Source organism: Piliocolobus tephrosceles, chromosome 15, assembly GCF_002776525.5.
Source record: "Piliocolobus tephrosceles isolate RC106 chromosome 15, ASM277652v3, whole genome shotgun sequence".
Classification (NCBI taxonomy): domain Eukaryota; kingdom Metazoa; phylum Chordata; class Mammalia; order Primates; family Cercopithecidae; genus Piliocolobus; species Piliocolobus tephrosceles.
This window is the reverse complement of record NC_045448.1, coordinates 1,523,024-1,544,580: the sequence shown is the minus strand read 5'-3', so window position 1 is coordinate 1,544,580 and position 21,557 is coordinate 1,523,024. Positions and strand designations below refer to the sequence as shown.

The following is a 21,557-nucleotide window of genomic DNA, read 5'->3' as shown; positions in this document are numbered from 1 at the left end:
GATGGGGTTGTTTGTTTTTTTCTTGTATATTTGTTTGAGTTCTTTGTAGATTCTGGAAATTAGCCCTTTGTCAGATGAGTAGATTGCAAAAATTTTCTCCCATTCTGTAGGTTGCCTGTTCACTCTGATGGTAGTTTCTTTTGCTGTGCAGAAGCTCTTTAGTTTAATGAGATCCCATTTGTCAATTTTGGCTTTTGCTGCCGTTGCTTTTGGTGTTTTAGACATGAAGTCCTTGCCCATGCCTATGTCCTGAATGGTACTACCTAGATTTTCTTCTAGGGTTTTTATGGTATTAGGTCTAACATTTAAGTCTCTAATCCATCTTGAATTAATCTTCGTATAAGGAGTAAGGAAAGGATCCAGTTTCAGCTTCCTACTTATGGCTAGCCAATTTTCCCAGCACCATTTATTAAATAGGGAATCCTTTCCCCATTTCTTGTTTTTGTCAGGTTTGTCAAAGATCAGATGGTTGTAGATGTGTGGCATTATTTCTGAGGGGTCCCTTCTGTTCCATTGGTCTCTATCTCTGTTTTGGTACCAGTACCATGCTGTTTTGGTTACTGTAGCCTTGTAGTATAGTTTGAAGTCAGGTAGCGTGACGCCTCCGGCTTTGTCCTTTTGACTTAGGATTGTCTTGGCAATGTGGGCTCTTTTTTGGTTCCATATGAACTTTAAAGCAGTTTTTTCCAATTCTGTGAAGAAATTCATTGGTAGCTTGATGGGGATGGCATTGAATCTATAAATAACCTTGGGCAGTATGGCCATTTTCACGATATTGATTCTTCCTATCCATGAGCATGGTATGTTCTTCCATTTGTTTGTGTCCTCTTTGATTTCACTGAGCGGTGGTTTGTAGTTCTCCTTGAAGAGGTCGTTTACATCCCTTGTAAGTTGGATTCCTAGGTATTTTATTCTCTTTGAAGCTTGTTTTTTTTTTTTTTTTTTGAGACGGAGTCTCGCTCTGTCGCCCGGGCTGGAGTGCAGTGGCCGGTTCTCAGCTCACTACAAGCTCTGCCTCCCGGGTTCACGCCATTCTCCTGCCGCAGCCTCCCGAGTAGCTGGGACTACAGGCGCTGCCACCTTGCCCGGCTAGTTTTTTGTATTTTTAGTAGAGACGGAGTTTCACCGTGTTAGCCAGGATGGTCTCAATCTCCTGACCTCATGATCCGCCCGTCTCGGCCTCCCAAAGTGCTGGGATTACAGGCTTGAGCCACCGCGCCCGGCCCAAATTCTTAATATTTTATATTTACAAATGAATTCAAACACATCTGAGACTTGGATATGGGAGAAATCGGGATTGTTTCATTTTAAAAATCAGTCTTATGGGAGGTATTATAATAGAATAAACTTTACAAAACAATCTTTAATGACTGCTTTTTAGAACTCATAACTTTGTCATGATTAAATTAAGCATTTCCGAGGGTTCTGTGCGTTTTACTGTGAAAGGGAATCTAATGGCGAAAGTCCCTGAGGGAATGAGATTAAAACTTGAATCTCCAGGCTTCCTCTTAGTTCGAACCTTCAGCCGTTCTGTGGCTCTGCAGTGACTTGTGATTTTGATACTGAGTGTAAACCTGTGCTTTCATGTTTCACTCCAGACGCTACAATTCTCGACATTGTTTTTTTCCTGGTAGGATTTTTAGTACATTAAGATTTGAGAATAGTGGAAACATTAACAACAAAACAAAAGGAAACACAAAAACTGCCCTAAAACTCCTTGACTTGAAGTTCACTTGCTTTTTAAATGTAAAATGTAAATGAATCTGTGTTCTGTTTTTGAGACTCTAAATTGAAAAATTCGTAGTTCATGCTTAATGGTTATTGCAGGCTTCTCTTTAAACTTTAGAGGGCTTGTGTTGGCGTCCACGTTCCCTAAGTAGGTCAGAGGCAGCGGCTCTGCTCTAACACTTGGGAGAACTCTTGAATGTAAGTGGCAGAGTCTGGTGGACTCTACCTGGGAGGATTAACCTCTTGAAATGCCTTCAGTGAGAGCCGTTTTAATGCTGAGAAAAGAGCCCTGGGCTGACTCTGATTGCATTTCTAGTTCTGCCACTTACAGACTGACTGACTTTAGGCAAATTACCTGATCTTTCTTAGTTTCTAAATTCCGATTTGTCCAGAAAAGGGATTTCTTCTAACCTGAATCTCATTCTCTCCTCCCGTCTCTTAGTCAGCCACCTTCATGTGCTCTGCCTTAGTGTGCTTGGCCATTTCCCCAGGATGTGCCTTTGTCACTCTGAAGTAGGGGGTGACCTTGCCCTACCGTGGTCATTTCTGAGAGCTCTCGAGGGTCCCTGTACACACTGATCTTCTCCAAGCGCAGGTGCTGCAGCCTGGCTCAGAGGTTGCCCCGGATACGTGCTTCGTGTGCTCGGTGAACGAGCTGACAAGACCCACTGGAATTGCAGGGGTGTTCACGATGGATATTTACAGAGTTTTGCTCTTTATGAAGGACTTTTCACACACAAGCTCTTCATCCTTCTGTGACCGTGTTCACTGCTGCTTACTGTCATTGGTGCTTTGTGGTTTAGGGCCCAGGCTTTAGAAGGGATGTACCCCTCACGCTTACCCAGGCGGGGTGTGGCATTTTTAATCACAATCTCCTGGGGCTTTGGCCTTGGCTTCAGCAAGAGTTCATGGATGCCCTGTCTGATGTTAGCCCTCAGTGTCCATCTGTGTTCCACTTGCTTTAGTAATCACGCCACTTACAGTTTCCTGGAACTTTCTAGAATCTGTCTCCATGCTTATCATGCCAACTTACTTCATGGAGGGGGTGCCAGAGCCCCTTGCTTATTGGGAGAAGTGGTCCTGCGGCTGCGGAGGGCAGGTGACCCAGTGGTCTGCCTGTTGGCATGTGGCACACAGCTAGGGCCATGCGACCACATCTGCCTAGGGTCCCTCTCCAGCGCCCGCAGCCCCTCCGGGAGACATCACTGCAGGAGGAACGGGTGGGAGCACAAAGTCCAGGGAAGAGCCAAGGAAGACTTGTTTAAGTGCTCTTTAAATCTTTAAAGTTTGGGCAAGTTTTTTCCCCCCAGTTAGGATTATTTGTGGAACTATTTATTATGATTGTTAAAATAATAATTCTGTTTGTCAAATTGTTTAGTCATATGTAGGTGCGTAATGCAGGGATCAAATGCCTCCCCACCATCTTATTCTGCCCAGACATGTGCAAAGGTTATTTTAAAAGTTGTAAAATGGGGAGCACTTATATGTGGTACTTAAATGTAAGCACTTTTTAATTGGAGAGTTTAGCTTTACATTTATTGTAAGCTTTATGTCAATGATGACCAGTAAGTTAAGGATCAGACATGGAAGAAATGCAGAGGAAACGAGCAAATGCCTGCTACTAGTGTTTATGCATTTGCATGCGTGTGCAAATGCTTTTCCTGTATCTACTCACACACACACACTTAAAAATATACATAGTGTGTATTTGCATTATATCTTCAGCATTCCCAAAGAACAATGACTTCCAAACTTTACCTTACTTAGAATCACCTGGAAATCTTACTAGAACCCACATTACTGGGACCCACTCCCAGAGTTTCTGATTCTGGCGATTTGGGGTGGGGCCCAGAATTTGCTTTTCTAACAGGCTCCCAAGTACTTGTGCCATGGAACAGTGCTTAGCGGAATCCTGGCTGCTCTGTGGAGGGCACATCCCTCCTGACCTCTCTAGAATCTTGCAAGTGAGAAATATTCAGGCAAAAATCAGCCCTTGCATTTGTCTTCATGACCTTGAAGTTGGGGTTCATATTTGAAACGAACGTTGGCTTCCTGTGTCTGTGGTGTCTTCATGCCCTCAGCTTGTCTTGGGAATGGAGCCGCAACAACCGGGACCCTGTGCCCTTTCTGTTGCTCTGGAACAGGAGGGTTTCTGAGGCAGCTCCAAGTCCCCTCCAGTAACGTGTGCAGATGTAGCTGTGTTGTAAGTCATCCTACCCAAACACACACTCCTGTTTGGTGACAAATCTTTCTAGCTCCTTTCATGGGCTGTGGTATCAGACAGAAAATGTAAACACACACACACGCAGATGAATATGTGCTTGTATAAATATTGGCATGTGAGTGTTGTTTCATCCTGTTCCTCAGATTAGATCATTTCTAATGTTGAGTAGCTCCCAAGTCCTCTCCCCTCTGCAGTATTCAATATGTTAAGTCCATCCAATGAGCTTTTCATTTCAGCTCTTACATTTTTCAGTTCTAGAATTTCAGTTTGGTTTTTTTTTTTATTGTTTCACTTTGTCGCCTAAGATAACCCTCTTTGCAGCCAAGGGGACCCTCTGTTTTACCCTCTTCACAGTAGAAGTCTTTTTTAGTGGCCTGCCTAAGAACGTGGCGGGAGGTCTAACTGCCTGTGAGCAGGTTGTGAAATGGCCCCTGAACCTCGACCAGTGCCATCCCATGGGAATATGATGAGAACTACTTATGTAATTTAACATTTTCTGGCCAGTTCCTGAAAAAATAGGAACAGTTAATTTAAAAAATGTTTTATTTAACTCTGCATGCCAGACTTGTATGTGTTTCAGCATGCACTCAATATAAACCTTTATTTATTTTTTATTTTTTATTTTTTTTGAGACGGAGTCTTGCTCTGTCGCCCAGGCTGGAGTGCAGTGGCCGGATCTCAGCTCACTGCAAGCTCCGCCTCCCGGGTTCCCGCCATTCTCCTGCCTCAGCCTCCGGAGTAGCTGGGACTACAGGTGCCGCCACCTCGCCCGGCTAGTTTTTTTTGTAGTTTTTAGTAGAGACGGGGTTTCACCGTGTTGGCCAGGATGGTCTCGATCTCCTGACCTCGTGATCCGCCCGTCTCGGCCTCCCAAAGTGCTGGGATTACAGGCCTGAGCCCCCGCGCCCGGCGATATAAACCTTTATGGAAGATGTATTTATGTTCTGTTTGTTTGGAGGAAGTCCTTGAGGTCCAGTGTGAGTTCTGCACGTTTACTCAACACTGGCCACTGCTCAGGTGCTCCGACCCAGGGCACAGGGGCTTGTGTGTGGGACAGCACCTCTCTGTCCATCACTCTAGAGGTTTTTGGTGGCACCGACTTCAGATCTGGGGAAAGGCCTGCATGTCGTCAGGAGGGTGGTTTTGCAGCTCTTCCTGCAGTCTTCCCAGGCTCCAGGAGCCAAGTCCACATCTTGCTTTCCAGCTTCCACGCTGTTGCCGCTGCCTTCTCTGTGCCTTGAGTGTGGGTTCCCATGGGGAATGAGGAGCCAGAACAAGTGGGGCTCGTGGGGCTCACTCCATCCTCTGCCCTGGAGGAGCAGCTTGGTTTCTGGATTAGATGTGGTTGGGGTTGATTTCTGCTCTAAGCTGTGATGCGTGGCTCGGCCTTCCAGGACAGCCTTTCTTACCTGTTCAGATGCTGGGTAGCCCCTCAGCTTGCTGTGTCGCAGGTGCAGGAGCTTCTTTGCAATCATTTGTTTATCCCGAAATTGTAGCTGCTCAGAATTCTCTCCTTATCTGTACTTGATCTGTGTTTTCTGTACGGAATGAGTGAGCATCCTGGATGGCTGCTTTCCCCTCCCGTGTCTTCCTCCAGCAACACCTCCCAGTTTCGGTGCTTCTGACTTTCAGCAGCTCCCATGTGGACAGTACATGGAGCCACTCGTGGTATTCTGAGTAGGAATGTAAGTTTCAATCTCATCTGTTTAAAAAGGAGCATGGCAGTGCAAGGGGAGGGTGTGTGTGAGGACACTGTTGGTGGACAGTGGGTATCACTGAGGAAAGCGAACCCACGTGCGAGGGCACAGTGTGGAATGATGCCCAGGAGAGCCAGATGGGCAGAGGGGAGCCGCCTTCCCCTTCTCCTCCAGGAGAACTTGACCCACAGCACGGGGGCACACGTTTAATTCGCTGACCTCTAGGCTGGACGCTGTTACTGTCAGTGACACAGATACTTTTTTTGAAGTATCTTATTGAACCATAAACTAGAACTTAGTTTGTAGAACTAGTTTATGTTCTACAAACTACTGACAGTGATTGGTGTAGGGTAATCAGATTCCTTAGAAGGTTATAAACATTTTCTGTTATGATACCCTAATGCCCTGACCTTACCTATGATATACCCTAAGGACCAAACATAGTGACGTCTGAGGCCCTGGGTGTGAGCCCAGTGGATTTCGGGGAGACACAGTTCAACCCATACCAATCCCTGCTGGATGATATGAAAAGGGATTGGACCTATGTGTAAGGAATTTTAATTTTCCGGAGTATTTGATAAAGAAATTGGTCTTTCTGTTTATTTTTCAGTGGTTTCTATACTTCTTCAATTTATAGTTTTAATTCAAGCTGGAATGGGCTGTCTACAAGGGTAGAGCGGACGCCTCTGCATGTCTGCACTTCCTGTCGCTGCCTTCAGGCCTCTGACCTGACTCTCTGTGCTGCCCGTGGCCTGTAGCCCGTGGCCTCTGCCCGCGGCCCGTGGCCTCCGTAGTCGGGGCCTCCCAGCTTGCTCTGCCTGATGCTGCTGCCCCCAGCCCGTGGCCTGTTGACCCTGGAGAGCAAGCGGCCTGGGGCCTCTCACCCCAGGCCCTTGTCTGTGCACATGAATGGAGCACGGGCCACAGGGCCACCTTTCCTGGCACGTCTGTGTGCCCACACCACCCTCCCACCGTGACTGCCTTAGCACTGGCCACAGTCCTGGCTAAAACAGAAAACCTAAGAGACAGCAGGATAAAGATACAACCTCCCTTCTATAGGAGAGAAGGAATTTTTTCTCCCCTGTATCAAAAGGTGGTAACTGTGGAGTATGGACAGCATTGCAGAGCAACTTTTCCACCGTGATGATTAGATGCTAAAGCTGTGTTTTGTCCTGCGAATTCAGCGTTCATTGAATGTTGATGGCAGTGTTGTTCCCAGCTTGCTCTGCTTGATGCTGCTGCCCGTGGCCCGTGGCCTCTGTGGTCGGGGCCTCCCAGCTTGCTCTGCCTGAGCATCAGATCATCAGGAATTGAAGTGTTTCTCCTTCCAGCACCAGATTCAGTCTGTGTCAATTCTGGTGTGCTCTCTGGTCTCTCATGGGCTATTCGGATCCTCTCTCCACCCCTGAAATATAAATAAATATAAATAAATAACAGTGGAAGTTTAATTTAATGAAAATACCTGTTTGGAACCATTAGGGTAAAAACCATATGTGAGAAAGCCTCTTTTCCCAGTTAGCTGAATTCACATTCATGGTTTTGAGACATTCAGTTTAAATCTCATGAAGGTAACACTTGAGGTCATTGACTAAGGAACAGCCGAATTCCAGCTCATGAAATCACTGGAGTAAACTCTAAGGTGTTTACTCAGTTCCACAGGTGGTGCGACTGTCTTCTTGAATGTCATCACACCTAACTTGTGTTTATTATCCTAAGACTTATCAACATGACATTTTCCAGTGGTTTGCTAAAGATAGGGTGTTTAGGTAGTTTATGTAATTTTTCTCCCCATAATTACTGTTTTTAAAAATTCGGTAATGTGAGACTGTTGTTCCACCATTCAGATAAATATTTGTACACTTATTAGCCTCAGTGAAAAAGAAGACTCATTTAAGGAGTGAACTAGATGGTTGAATATTTTAAATGCTTTGTCACTGTTTTGAAAGTGAGTAAGAACAGCAAAGGTATAGCAATGTTTGTAGATTTTTTTTTTTCACATAATAATACCTTTCTTGTTTCTTCACAGAGATCTTCGCTTTAACAGAATCAGAGAGATCCAACCTGGGGCATTCAGGCGGCTGAGGAACTTGAACACATTGTGAGTGGAAATATTCTATTGGAAACTAATAGAAAAATAGAAGTCATTACATTATTTACCTGTGGGTAGAACTCATCGTCCACAATCAGTGGGCATGGGTGGGGAAAAGTGAAACAGGAAAGTGAGGCTGAAAAATGCTCCTGAATGCCAGGACTGCCAATGCCAGGACTGTGGCCACTGTGTTTCTCGTCTCATGGCTGTGTGCCTGTCCGTTGCATGTTGATTGGGACCCATGCTGACCGACTGCAAAACTTGTCCCTGGCCTTCACATGGGTCACTTGCTCCAGAATCACCCTGCCCTTGCTGGGTCAGGCTGACCTCTGTGTGCTCCTGCACCTCCTCTGTGGCAAGGTTGAGCAGGACGGTGCCGCTTCTGAGCGTGGAGTGGACTGAAGTGAGGGGTCAAGGCAGTCCCATGATGCCCGGAGGGAGCAGGCAGGGCCACGTCCAGTGTTTCTGTGCAGACCTCCGGCTCTGCAGGGCACGCCCAGTGCGGTGGAAGCTGGTTCCCTTCTGCACCAGGACTGAGCACAGTGGTGTAAGGGCAGGGTCATGGGGAACATGGGACTGCCTGGGCCACCTATCCACTGTTGACCCTGGAGAGCAAGCGGCCTGGGGCCTCTCACCCCAGGCCCTTGTCTGTGCACATGAATGGAGCACGGGCCACAGGGCCACCTTTCCTGGCACGTCTGTGCGCCCACACCACCCTCCCACCGTGACTGCCTTAGCACTGGCCACAGTCCTGGCTAAAACAGAAAACCTGAGAGACAGCAGGATAAAGATACAAACTCCCTTCTATAGGAGAGAAGGAATTTTTTCTCCCCTGTATCAAAAGGTGGTAACTGTGGAGTATGGACAGCATTGCAGAGCAACTTTTCCACCGTGGTGGTTAAACGCTAAAGCTGTGTTTTGTCCTGTGAATTCAGCGTTCATTGAATGTTGATGGCAAGTCTGTAACTGAATTGTTCCATGGCCTTTTCCAAGGCTGTCAGAATGTTTTCACACAACTTTGAAGATTGTTTTCTGTTGTTTTTCAAAATTCTTATTGACTCTGTTTCATAGGCTTCTCAATAATAATCAGATCAAGAGGATCCCTAGCGGAGCATTTGAAGACTTGGAAAATTTAAAATATCTGTAAGTTAATGATCAGTTCTTTAACCTAAAAGCTTATGGTTATATTTAGATTTCTTAAAAATAGAGCTAAATTTCGTGCTGTTTATGAATTATTGTAACTATATTCATTTAAAAGAGGTTTTATTTTCAGAAGGTGAGTAAAAATTTAGCTGGGATTATAAAAACAGGTTGTCATTTGATATAAAGTGCTACATTATGTGATTTTTAATGTTTCATCACTAAGCCTTAGTAAAGTGGATTGCATAAAATTAAAATGCACAGCCTTTGAAAATCGCTCTAGAAATAATGATGATGCTTCCAGAGGGGAAAGTGACGCCAAGTGAGTTGCCGATATGAACAGCTGACAGGTGTGTTGCAGAATATCAGCTATCAAAATAGTTTCCAGTCGTCTTTCCTGCTGCAGGTGACATGTAAAATCGAAGTAACTCACCCCGGTGGAATGTCACTCATTCCTGCAGATTTTCTTGTCTTCCGCTAAGTGATTTCACCTCTTATTTTTGTGTAAATTTTATTTCACTTTTAAAAACTGAGTTTAATCTATTTATTTTCATTTAACACGTCTTCTGCTCATTGAGATCAGTTTTGCAGTTTAGAGAAGGAGCTTCCTGGTTTGGTCTCAGTCACACACATACTTGCTCTAAAATTGGAAAAAGGTTGAAGAGAAACACTCAGAGTAGAAGGGGTGTGTCATGTGCTTTTAGAAGATTATTCTTTTAAGAGTCACTTTCCAAAGAGAACTATTTTTAATAAAAATTTATTTCAGCCATTTTTATTGGAAGTTTTTATCATACGTGAACCTAAAAATGTTTAAGTTATTTTGATTTGTTTTTTATTTTACTTTAAGTTCTGGGCTACACCTGCAGAACGTGCAGGTTTGTTACCTAGGTATACACGTGCCATGGTGCTGGGCTGCACCCACCAACCCGTCATCTAGGTTTTAAGCCCCACGTGCATTAGGTGTTTGTCCTAATGCTCTAGGTTTTTTGATTCTTAAAACAAAGTTGTCTTGTTATTGTTGATGTATACTCTGAAATCTGTTTTGATTCTAGCTGTGTCTGTGACTGTTAATTACAGAGCTGCCTTTAACTCTTTATTAAAATACATTCCCTCTGTGAAGATATTTGTCAGTGTTACATACACACTTTCACCTCCATCATTGTGGCATAGGACGTTAATTTTTAATTTTGTATAAACATGACTAAGCTTTGTCCCCCATTTCTAAAATAAGAGACAGACCTTTTATTGGTTTATTTCCACGCGCCCCCCCCCCCCCCTTTTTTTTGTATTTCGAGTGTTGTGCAAGTTCCAGAAGAGGGCTTTTGTTTCCTGGAAAGTAGATCCGGTCAGCTGATAGCCAGCATTCCTTGTGTGTGTATATGTGTGTTTAATAGGTTTAACAGGTTTTTTAGTATTTTATTTTTTGTCACTGGTTTTGAATTACTAAGAGCAACTTACTATGCACTCAGCAAACGTGTTCAAAGTGGAGTTGTTGGGATGCTCTGTTTTCACTGATCTCTTTTCAGTGACCCTCGTCCGACCTCATCTGCTGCACAGAGGCTCTCTGAGCGCCTGCACTCCACACTCTTCCCTCGCTCCCTCGGTAGCAAACTGCAGTGTCCCTGGCGGCGGAGGACACAGATCACTGGGGTGGAGGGAGCACAGACTGGTGGGTCATGACTCAGAAACGGACTAAAGACCAGGGCAGAGGAGGGAAGCTGTGCAGAGAGGCCTGGGGACCCCTTTCCACAGCACTGCAGCCTCCGCCTCCTCAGCGCTCAATGGTGAAGAACATTTGATAAGTGCTGATTTAGGAAACTGTGTAAGACTTAAATGCTGTGATTTAAACTGTGTACAACCTAAATGCTGAAGAACTCTCCTGAAGTTGATTGATTATTTCAGCCTTCTATATGGAGTCAGTACCAAAGTATACTTGTAGAGGCTGAGTAGTTCTTATTTCTTGGAACTCCAATTACTTCTAGTAAGGCATAAGCCTTCCCTTTAGTTCACATTTCTTAGTGAAATTATTTCTTGAGACAGGACTCATTCAAGGGTCAACTCTATGATGAAGTAGAAAAATAACAATTTATTATTATGATCAATACTCACCGCTTTTTTTTTGGAGATGGAGTTTCCCTCTTGTTGCCCAGGCTAGAGTGCGGTGGCGTGATCTCAGCTCACTGCAGCATCCACCTCCCAGGTTCAAAGGATTCTCCTGCTTCACCCTCCTGAAGAGCTGGAATTACAGGCGTTCGCCACCACGCCTGGCTAATGTTTTGTATTTTTAGTAGAGATGGGGTTTCACCATTTTGGTCAGGCTGGTCTCGAACTCCTGACCTCAAAGTCCTGAGATTACAGGTGTGAGCCACCGCGCCCAGCCAGTACCCACCTATTCTTATGAAAATAAATTACATCCCAATGTCTTTATAAACAACATTCATACATGTCAGTATGATTCAGTTGTCCTGTGTATTCTTTAAAAAGATTCCCTTTCATTTTTTAAAATGACTCTAAAACGATGTTCTCATTGATACTTTGTTTTTGGTTCTCTTTTTAAAGAAATGGGCACAGAAAATTACATTTCAACTTGCCTTCTCCAGAAGTATAGTAACAACTCCCATGTGAACAGTAGTTAATGTGTGCGGGGCCATTTTGTAAGAGCTATATATATATATACACACACACACACACACATATTTACACGTTAATCTCAACGATTTCTGTCCGTTTTAGAAAAGAGGAAACTGAGGCCCAGGCATTAAGTGGAAATTCAAGGATTCCCACACATGCAGCCCAGAGGAGTAACAACCTTGCCAGGCCTCTGCTGTGGGCACTGGGCTCTCAGTCACTGGGGAGTTCTGGGTTTCTGGGTGGTTTGTGTTAAGGCTCGTAACTTTTTTTTTTTTTTTTTTGAGACAGAGTCTTGCTCTGTGGCCCAGGCTGGAGTGCAGTGGCGTGATCTCGGCTCACTGCAGGCTCCACCTCCCGGGTTCACGCCATTCTCCTGCCTCAGCCTCCCGAGTAGCTGGGACTACAGGCGCCGCCACTGCGCCCGGCTAATTTTTTAATATTTTTATTAGAGACGGGGTTTCACCATGTTAGCCTGGATGGTCTTGATCTCCTGACCTTATGCTCTGCCCGCCTCGGCCTTCCAAAATGCTGGGATTACAGGCGTGAGCCACCGCGCCCGGCCAAGGCTTATAACTCTTTATGAAGTCAGCTCTGCAAATTTGCATGGAGGGAGGATGTGAGATCCACTTAGATGGGTTGTAAGGATTAAGGCTAGCAGTGCTGGTTCTGTTAAACTGGATCCTGCACCAGACACATTAATTAACTTACAATCAGACACTCGGCCCTCCTGGATATGAATTATATAATATTATAAGCATCAAGACAAAAAATGTTGTTTATTTAGTGGAACGAGTAGGTGAAACCCAGTCATAAATAATCAATTTTGAAGAGACGTGTCTGCCTGAATTTGGCAAGTAGGAAAAGCATAGATTTTGACTTGCCCATCTGCGTATGTCAGAGATGGAGCTCAGGGATTCTAAGACACGGTAGTGGCAGGTCTCCCCGAGTCTGGGCACACACACAGATTCACAGCCTTCTTGGGCTCTTCCGAGCTGCTGGCCCAGAGCTGTGTTGTGAAGCAAACTGGCTGAGGGCGAGTCATGTCCGAGATGGGTGGGCACAATGCACATGGTTTTGTGGCTCTTTTTGGAATTGTGATACTTTGGTGTGGAAATTTTCATCCTCTGTCTGTTAGGTCAGGCTTGGCAGGTGTTTTCAGTGCAGGACCAGGCCCCTGTGAGCTGCACAGTCTCTGCCGGGGCCACTCGGCTCTGCCACACGGCGCCAGCGCAGCCCCAGACGGTCCGGCTTGCGCGAGTGTGGGTGGGTTCCAGCAGAGCTTCCTTTATGGACACTGGCATTCCAAGGTCACATGTTAGGAAATACGATTCTTCTGTTGAGATTTTCCACCATTTTCCACAAAGACAAGCGCCAGGCCAACTGTGTGACTCTTCCAATATGCCTCTATTGCTTCTGTTTTCTAAGAATGCGATTCTAGGGGTGAGTTATTCAGGACACATTCGGTCTTCATATGGTCCACTCCCCAAATTCTTCCTAGGTATTTTAGAGATGTATCAATATCAGTTATAGAATCTTACCACCAGTGAATTGTACTTGCCTGTGGAAAATGGTTTTTATCTTCTTCAGGCTTTGAAGCAAATGTATTGTCAGCAATTCATTAGCCATAGTCTAAGGTCTGTGAATTGCCTGAAAAACCCGTCGCAGCGGTTTGATCGCCTTCAGTGGGCACCAGTTGCTTTTGGCGCACTTGAGATCTGAGGGAAGGGAAGCCCTTGGGAGAGGCACTCTGTACTCACTGTGCAGACGGTTTGTTTGCATTCGAATACAGTCATTAATTGTAAAACTGTCTCCAGTGTCAATTTAATTCTTCTTTTCCGTCTGAAGTTTGGCCGCCTGTCTGTGTGCTAATGCTCCCCAATGTTTCTTGTTTCAGCTATCTGTACAAGAATGAGATCCAGTCAATTGACAGGCAAGCATTTAAGGGACTTGCCTCTCTAGAGCAACTGTAAGTGCCCCCTCTCTTCATGCTTTAGTTCTTGGATGCCGCCTGGCTCTTTTCCTCTTGTAGGGACCAGTCGACTGAGCTAGCTGTTTGCATGATGCATGACTATGCTACCTGAGGTGCGGGGAGTACGTGCATGATGACAGAAAAACAGGCATGGGCGAGTCATTCGCCCTCCGCCCCGCCTTCCGCTCAGCCAGCCCTCCACCCACCCCTCAGGATGCATCACTGGTTTCCCCTATGGTGGCACCAGACCCTGGGCCATGCTCTCCTGACGCCAAGGACAGTAAGATCAATGGGATCCCTGTCACAACTTAGAGGAGAGACAGGCAGGTGCACAAGTCTGATCAAGGTGTCCTTCGTAGGGGAAATATCCAGGGTGCCCGGGGAGGAGAGGGCTCTTTGCCTTGTTCACTGTTTCTCATTATGACTCTGAACAAACACATGGGCTGAATTTCTTCAATTGTGATGCCATTATTTTGGAGAAAACCTTTTTTCCCTTGTAGTTCTAGTTAGTGTGTGCAGCGTAGAATGAAACACTCCTAGTTTCCTTGGCCACACGTGAAGTTGTACTTTGCTGTGAAGTCAGCGTGTTGATTTTTCATTACAATGCCCTGGCAGAAAGGAGGATTTGTCCTGGTTTGTTTGCTCAGCCAGTCACCTTTCACTCGGCAAGCTGAGCCCATTCCTGGGGAGTTGCAAGTTGTCACGGTTTTAGGAATGTGGATGAAAGCAGCTGTTTGCTGTGATGCAGCGTGACGTCCTCCTGCCACAGCTGCTGATCTCTGGTCACAGGTCACTGGCTGACTGGACACAGCAATGTTGTCAGAGAGTGTGAGGCCAAGCGGTGCGGGGGAGAGACCACTCGGGGACTGTGCATCCTGAGGACCCACAGTGCTCATGTTTCCGAAAGTGTGTGTTGATCCAAGTGAGCATGAACAGGGCGTGGGTAGATTTGGGAAGAGATCGTCTGTCTCTGTGAAGAAGAACAGTGCACCTCATTGCAGAAACACATGGAGGTCTGCAGGGAACACCCAGATGTAGGGAGAGCTTGCAAAGCAGCAAGCTCTCATATCCAGCAAGCGTTTCACTCAGTGGGGGTGAGAACATCGTCATAGCAGACAGTTCTTCGATCCTGAATGGATTGGAAAATGCTCATCTGGCTTTGTACTGAGTGAGTCCAGTGTTATTTTTAAGGAAGGAAAGGGCAAGTCGGGAGAAACCTGAGGCTGAACGAGGAAGGGCATCTGTGAATCACCAAGTAGGTGTTCGCTGAAATTTTGGATGATGAGGAGGCTTTATGAGCTGGCCAGGCTGCCTTTGGCACCCAGGGTTAGCTGAGCTCTGGGGTCTCTGGTGCTGTGACTTGGGTTCCATTCATTAAACGCTGTACAGTGAGCCTGAGGGCAGCCCGGCCCCCGCCCTCAGGCAGGGAACCGTTGGGGAGGGGATAAGCGAGTCCACCAGACCGCAGTGAGAGACTTGGGCAAAGGCTGTGTGTCCCGGGAGGGCGGCTTGTGCCGGACCCTGGCTACCTGCACCCCTTCCCCTATCGGCTGTGTAGCCCTGAGCTATTGCAAACATGCATTCCTGGTGACACTGGGAGACGTGACACTGGGAGAGCGGAATGCAGGAATGCCCTAGAGCCCGCAGATGCTGTCCTGGGGGGACTGAGCATCCCTGATCCAGAAAAGCTCCTTAGGAAGCTGTGGACACAGGACAGAAAACACACCTGGCCAGTCAGGAAACATGCGTTTGAATTCAGTGATGATCTCAGTGTATTTGGGGAGTCATTTCCTGTCTTTGGTCCTGTTTCCTCAACTGTTCAGGGAGGGGTGAAGGACACCCCAGACTGCCGGGGCCCCGGCCTCTCTAAATCCCGTGAACCCTGGCCCGTCATTTCCTGTAGCACCCATGCAGCAGGTGCCAAGTCCCACACGCTCAGCCGTCCCCCTGGCCAGCCTGCATTGCAGAGCCCGGGTGGAGGGATTTTTACACCCACCACTCTCCGTGGGGCTGGAAATCCTCCCTTTCCTTCCCTCGGTCAGCACCTCCTCATCCTTCTGGGCTTTGCTTGGGAGACCCCACCCCCGCCTGCCTGCACTGAAACCTCGCTGAGCAGCTCACAGCCACTGTGTGTTGATGGTGCCTGGGTCTCAAACAGGCGTGCGCTGCGAAAGACCAAGGACCCCAAAAAACCACAGGCGCTCTGTCAGCACACTGCCCAGCCGAGACGAGGCTCCAGGGATCACGGAGGGCTCGGCCTTCCTCGGGACCCCCACGTCTGGTGCTTGCCCGTCATGCTCGCCCACGGCGGGCGGTTTTCCTTGTCTTCCTGCTCCAGTTTTTCCTTCCCTCATGTTTCCCATTCGTGTGCAGAGTGCCGAGCACAGACCTGTCCCGGGACGAGGGGCAGGGACAGTCTGCGTTTGGGGGCCCTCCGGCTGCAGGCATCCGCAGAGACTCAGTGTGGCCTGTGTGGGTGCTGCCCAGGGAGCTGGCCCCAGGATGGGGGGGCCCTGGCAGCTGCACTCAGGTGCCCTGGCAGTGACAGTATTGTCAGAATGTCCACAGACCTGATTCTCAGGCGTGCGTTCTGAAGACTCTTCCTTTCGTGGAGTTCTGAAGAGCTGTGAATGCTGGCCTGCTGCTGCTTTACTCATTTTGGCCGCCTGAAGAAGTACTCGTTTAAAATGCGTGCTGGTTGCAGGAAACGCCTGAGTGGGCAGGAGGGATCTCCCAGCAGAGCACCCCAGGGAGAAGACTGACTTTGTGTTTGACTTAGGAGGAAAAAACCCACTTTTCAAAACGAGAAATTTCATATTCAGGAAAAATTAGAAAGAATGAGTTATATCTAAAAGTATAAATTGTAGAAGTATGGAGACACATGAAATGGGAAGAAATAGAAACACTGGGTGTGCTGTACCATCACACACCCGAGGAAAGACGGTCTCTTGTTTAACGCTTCAGGATGGACGGAGAAAGTCGTGTGACGTTCTTTTTGTGTTTCCTTTGTGGTCTTGAAGGATGTCTTTGTGTCTGACAGTATACTCTCTGCCCAAGTCTGTGATGATGTCCCCGCCAAATTCATACGAGTTTAAAGATTTGAGTGAAGGTATTCACCTATTTATGTATGTGCTATCGTTAAAGTTATGCTTTAGATTTTTGCTTTTTTCCATGTATTTTGGGAGCAAAAATGGCCTAGTCAGGCCCTTCTCACATGGTGTCGAGGACCTCAGTGAGCACCTCTAGGCCTCCCTCACCCTTACCCAGTCACTGGAGGGACGTCTGTGCCTAGCGTTCAGTTGTATTTATCGAATCATTTGATAATTTTATGTATTTTTCATACAACGTAGGAAGTCTAGTGAGTGAGCTATCTATTGATCTCTGAATTTGAAATGACTAGAAAAAAATTGGGGGCAAAAATCTGGATCTAAGAAAATAAATTAAATTGTAAGTTACACTTTTTTTTTTTTTCTTTTAACTGCTCTAGATACCTGCACTTTAATCAGATAGAAACTGTGGACCCAGAGTCGTTCCAGCATCTCCCGAAGCTTGAGAGGCTGTAAGTTGTGTGTTGTTCCTTTTGCCTTTCCATTCACAGAGCCCAGGCCTCAGTCACTGGCTTGGTTAGATTAAGGTCAACAGCCGCCAAACACCTGAAAACTGTTTTGATATAAAGTCCGTATTTCTAGTCTAACAATTTGGAAATAGGACTTATAATTTTCTCTTTAATTGAAAGTGTTGATAAAATAGGAAAAAAATCCATTTCTTTGCTGGAGTAAACAACATTGTTTTCAGATTCATTTGTATTAAATAAATGTAATCACTGCGATTTTTTAAAAGCTGATATATATTTGACTGCTTATATTCTTTTATGCACATTTTAAGACATATTTTTCAAAATTGGTTTGTTATAAAATCTCTTTCAACAGATTTTTGCATAACAACCGGATTACACATTTAGTACCAGGGACATTTAATCACTTGGAATCTATGAAGAGATTGTGAGTATAATGATACCTTTTGTGTTTCCTTTGCTGCAAATCCTTACTTCTCTCTGTTGTCCATTCACCTGGTTCTTTTTCAAGTGTAGTGAAATGTTGGTAACAGTCTGATTCTGAAAGAATGAGAATATATGGAGGGTGGATTGAATTGATTAGAGAGCAAAATGAAAAACATGTGGCTCAGACAATGTGGCAAATAGTTACTCCTTTGATAGGCAATTAAGACTTAAAAAATTTTTTTTTTTCAACATAGGTTCTTGCTCTATTGCCCAGGCTGGAGTGCAGTGGCATGATCACAGCTCACTGCAGCCTTAGCCTCCCAGGCTGAAGCAGTTCTCCCAAATAGCTGAGTAGCTGGGACTACAGGCACGTGCCACCATGCCCAGCTAAGTTTTGTAATTTTGTGGGTTTTTTTGTCTGTCTGTCTTTCTTTCTTTCTTTCTTTCTTTTTCTTTCTTTCTCTCTCTCTTTTTTTTCTTTCTTTTCTTTCTCTCTCTCTTCTTTTCTTTTCTTTTCTTTTCTTTTCTTTTCTTTCATTCATTCAGGGTTTTGCCATGTTGCCCAGGTTGGGCTTGATTTCCTAAGCTCAAGTTATCTGTCCACCTCAGCCTCCCAAAGTGCTGGGAGTACAGGCGTGAGCCACCATGCCCAGCCAACATTTTTTAAAAATCATCTTTAAATTCATCAAATTAATGTTTAATTCCAGTGCGTACTTTACTGATAGAAGTAAAACCAGTGTAGAAAGAACTCCTGTGCTATATTCTGTTTCTTTCTACAGCATACTAAGGAGGCTGATCTCCACCCTTTTTTTTTTTTTGAGATGGGGTTTTGTTCTTGTTGCCCAGGCTGGAGTGCAATGGCTCGATTTCGGCTCACTGCAACCTCTGCCTCCCGGGTTCAAACGCTTCTTGTGCCTCAGCCTCCCTAGTAGCTGGGATTACAGGCGTGTGTGACCACGCCTGGCTAATTTTTGTATTTTTAGTAGAGACAGGGTTTCACCATGTTGCCCAGGCTGGTCTTGAACTCCTGACCTCAGGTGATCTGCCCGCCTCGGGTTCCCAAAATGCTGGGATGGCAGGCGTGAGCCACCTCACCCGTAATTCCACCCATTTTTTAAGGCCTCCTAATATACTTTTTCCTTATACTGAGCTATTTCTTGTAATTAAGGTATTTTATTACTGGCGGAGAAAATTGTGACATTCTTTTTGTGTTTCCCTTCATGGTCTTGAGCCGTTATTTTCAGTTAAATATTACTGAGTGTATGCAGTGAACTAGACCGAGAAAGAAACACAAAGTGCCAAGGGACAAGCCTGACTCCAGAGTGGTCTTACGGTGTTTGTTTTATCTATTCAGTGAAATAAAGTGGAGTAAACCGTAGCCCTTCAGAACTATTTGTGATTTTTTTTTCTTTAGGATAAAGATGTCACCAGCCAAACTAAAAACTACATCCTGGGTGGAAGATGGGATGAATATTTCCACATTTGATAGATAACAGAGAGTAGAAAGAAATTACCAGATAAATGCTCTAGAAAGTAGCCAAGTTTAGGGCAGACTGGTAACAGCCTGGATGACGCTGGCAGCTGCCTCCCCTCCGTTCTCAGCCTCTCTCTGGGTGTCTGGCCAGGTCCCCCTCTCCTGTTTGCTCACTTTACTAGAGGTGCTCGAACACTACAGCCCCAGACTGAGAAGCTGTGTTAGACGTACAGAGCTGCATCTAGAGGGTACGCTGTGTCCTGGCTGCTGTCTGCTGGGAGCAGTCTCTAACCTCACGTCCCTGGGGGGCCCCAGGCCGAGGAGGACACGCCAGCTGCCCCACCTCTCCAGACCTCCTGAATAGCCCTCTCTGCTTCTGAGCAGATGAAGGTTGGGGATCCTGTGCTTCCTCGGGTGCCTGGAGCAGCTCGCTCCGCCAGGACCGACTGGCCGGATGTCACATACCGGACCGTGACCATCCAGGTCTTGCATGTGCCCATGGTCCTGTACTGACCTTCAGCTGTGGGCACAGGTTGGGTGTCCTGGGCACGTGGCTGACACTGTCCTCCTCACAGCCTCCTCACCTGAGAGCTGTGCACCTGCTCACGTGGGAAAGGGTGATTCTGGTCATGAGGCCAGTTCTGTGTTCTGTCCCTGTCCCCTCTGGGCTCATGTCCAGGAGAACCTCGGATGGGAGGTGTAGCCTCCCCTGCCCCTCCTGGAGCCAACGTCGGCCCCTAGTGATGCCCTCACCCTGCCGCCCTGGTGAGCACCTCTCGGGATCCCATCCCCATCTGGGGAGTGACCTGGGGCCACCTCATCCAGGGTTAATAGTGAACACGTCTGTCGCAGGACTTTTCCTTAGTTCAGTGAAAGATGGGGTCCTTGTTACGTGGCCACAAAAATTTAGGCTCACAGACTATTTGAAGAGTGAGAACAATGGGATTTATTGGGTAAAAAGGAAAAAGAGTGGGGGAAACGAGACCCTTAGCAAAGCAAGAGAGGGTGTTTCCCGCCGGTGGCTTCCTGCCTCGCAGACTGAATTCCACCCGCGAAGAGGAGGGCCAGGCTTCTCCCCCCACAAATGGCACAAACCTCTGTGGGCTCCACCCCAGTGCGCACCCCTCCCAGTGCGCAGGCCGCCAGGAGGGGCCTGGGGACCCCGTTCCACCTGGCTGTCCTGGAGTGCGAGGTGACCACGTGCTAGCAGCCCTCGCTCTCGGTGCCTTCTCGGCCTCGGCGTCCACTCTAGCGGTGGCGGGCTCAAGGGCTCCTCAGGCACCACCAGAGTGGACGCCGAGGCCGAGAAGGCGCCGAGAGCGAGGGCTGCTAGCACGTGGTCACCTCTCAGTCTCACATCCAGCTGCCAGCCTCTTCAGCCCTTGTCCTGTACCTGTGTTTGCTGCCTGGAACTCCTCTGCCCCCCGACAGCTTCCTCCCCGTGTGCAGAGACAACACTTTTCCCAGGGTGCAGGCACGTCCTGCCCGTGCTTCCCTTGTTGGGACAGGATGTGCCACTCACTGGAAACTTTCCAGGTCAGCTTGGACCTCAGGAAACTGAGGTGTGAACCCCAGCCAGGAGATGCAGCCCTCCCCTCCCACACTCCCTGGGAAGGCTCAGGCCGGAGTGAGATGATGTAGAACTGTCCTGCCCGTGATGATGGGCGTTGGGTGACAGTGGTGGTTTTGTGGCTGTGGTTCTCATGTTACTGATTTCTGTGAGTGGCTCCCACCCGGTCTCCTTCACAAACTTCCCTGACCGGTGCCGCCGGCGCACTCCTTCGCCTTGAACTCGACACCCGATGTCTGGGTGTGCACCGGCCCTTTGCTACTCACGCCTCTCCGGTTAGTGCCTCCAGGGGTACTGTGCACCCCCGGGCTCTTCCTGGTGATGTATGTGTCTCTACCTCACTCCCTGAGTCGGGCACTGGGGCTCGAATTCCACCATGGAACGTGTCCCATCCCCGTGTCGCAAGCCCGGCAGGCCTGGCGCATGTTTCCCGGCGCAGGACCTGGAAGCCCTGACTGATGGACGGATGGACAAGCCCACCCACCCCGTGTCTCACCGGCCACATCTTCCTTCCCACAGGCGACTGGACTCAAACACACTTCACTGCGACTGTGAAATCCTGTGGTTGGCGGATTTGCTGAAAACCTACGCGGAGTCAGGGAACGCGCAGGCAGCAGCCACCTGTGAATATCCCAGACGCATCCAGGGACGCTCAGTGGCAGCGGTCACCCCGGAAGAGCTGAACTGTGGTGAGTGGCCCGACACGCACACTCCATCCACACACATTTACACACACCATCTACACACACACCATCCACACACACATTCACACACACCATCCACACACACACACCATCCACACACACACACCATCCACACACACACCATTTATAGACACACACATACACAGACACAATCCATCCACACACACACACACACACACACACCATCTACACACCATTTATAGACACACAGACACAAACCACACACACACACTTACACACATACACACACTATCCACACACCACACACACACGCACACACCATCCACACACACCATTTATAGACACACAGACACAAACTACACACACACAC

General features: G+C 47.3%; 1 protein-coding gene across 1 annotated transcript in view; it reads left to right on the top strand.

Moving 5' to 3' along the window:
- The window catches only part of PXDN (peroxidasin), a 111,612-nt gene that overhangs the window by 43,574 nt on the left and 46,481 nt on the right, over nucleotides 1–21,557 (top strand). Inside the window, exons 2-7 of the mRNA XM_023192644.2 lie at nucleotides 7,676–7,747; nucleotides 8,810–8,881; nucleotides 13,404–13,475; nucleotides 16,966–17,037; nucleotides 17,408–17,479; nucleotides 21,042–21,211. Of these exons, the coding sequence (XP_023048412.1) occupies nucleotides 7,676–7,747; nucleotides 8,810–8,881; nucleotides 13,404–13,475; nucleotides 16,966–17,037; nucleotides 17,408–17,479; nucleotides 21,042–21,211 (530 nt within the window). The remainder of the gene's footprint in view (nucleotides 1–7,675; nucleotides 7,748–8,809; nucleotides 8,882–13,403; nucleotides 13,476–16,965; nucleotides 17,038–17,407; nucleotides 17,480–21,041; nucleotides 21,212–21,557) is intronic.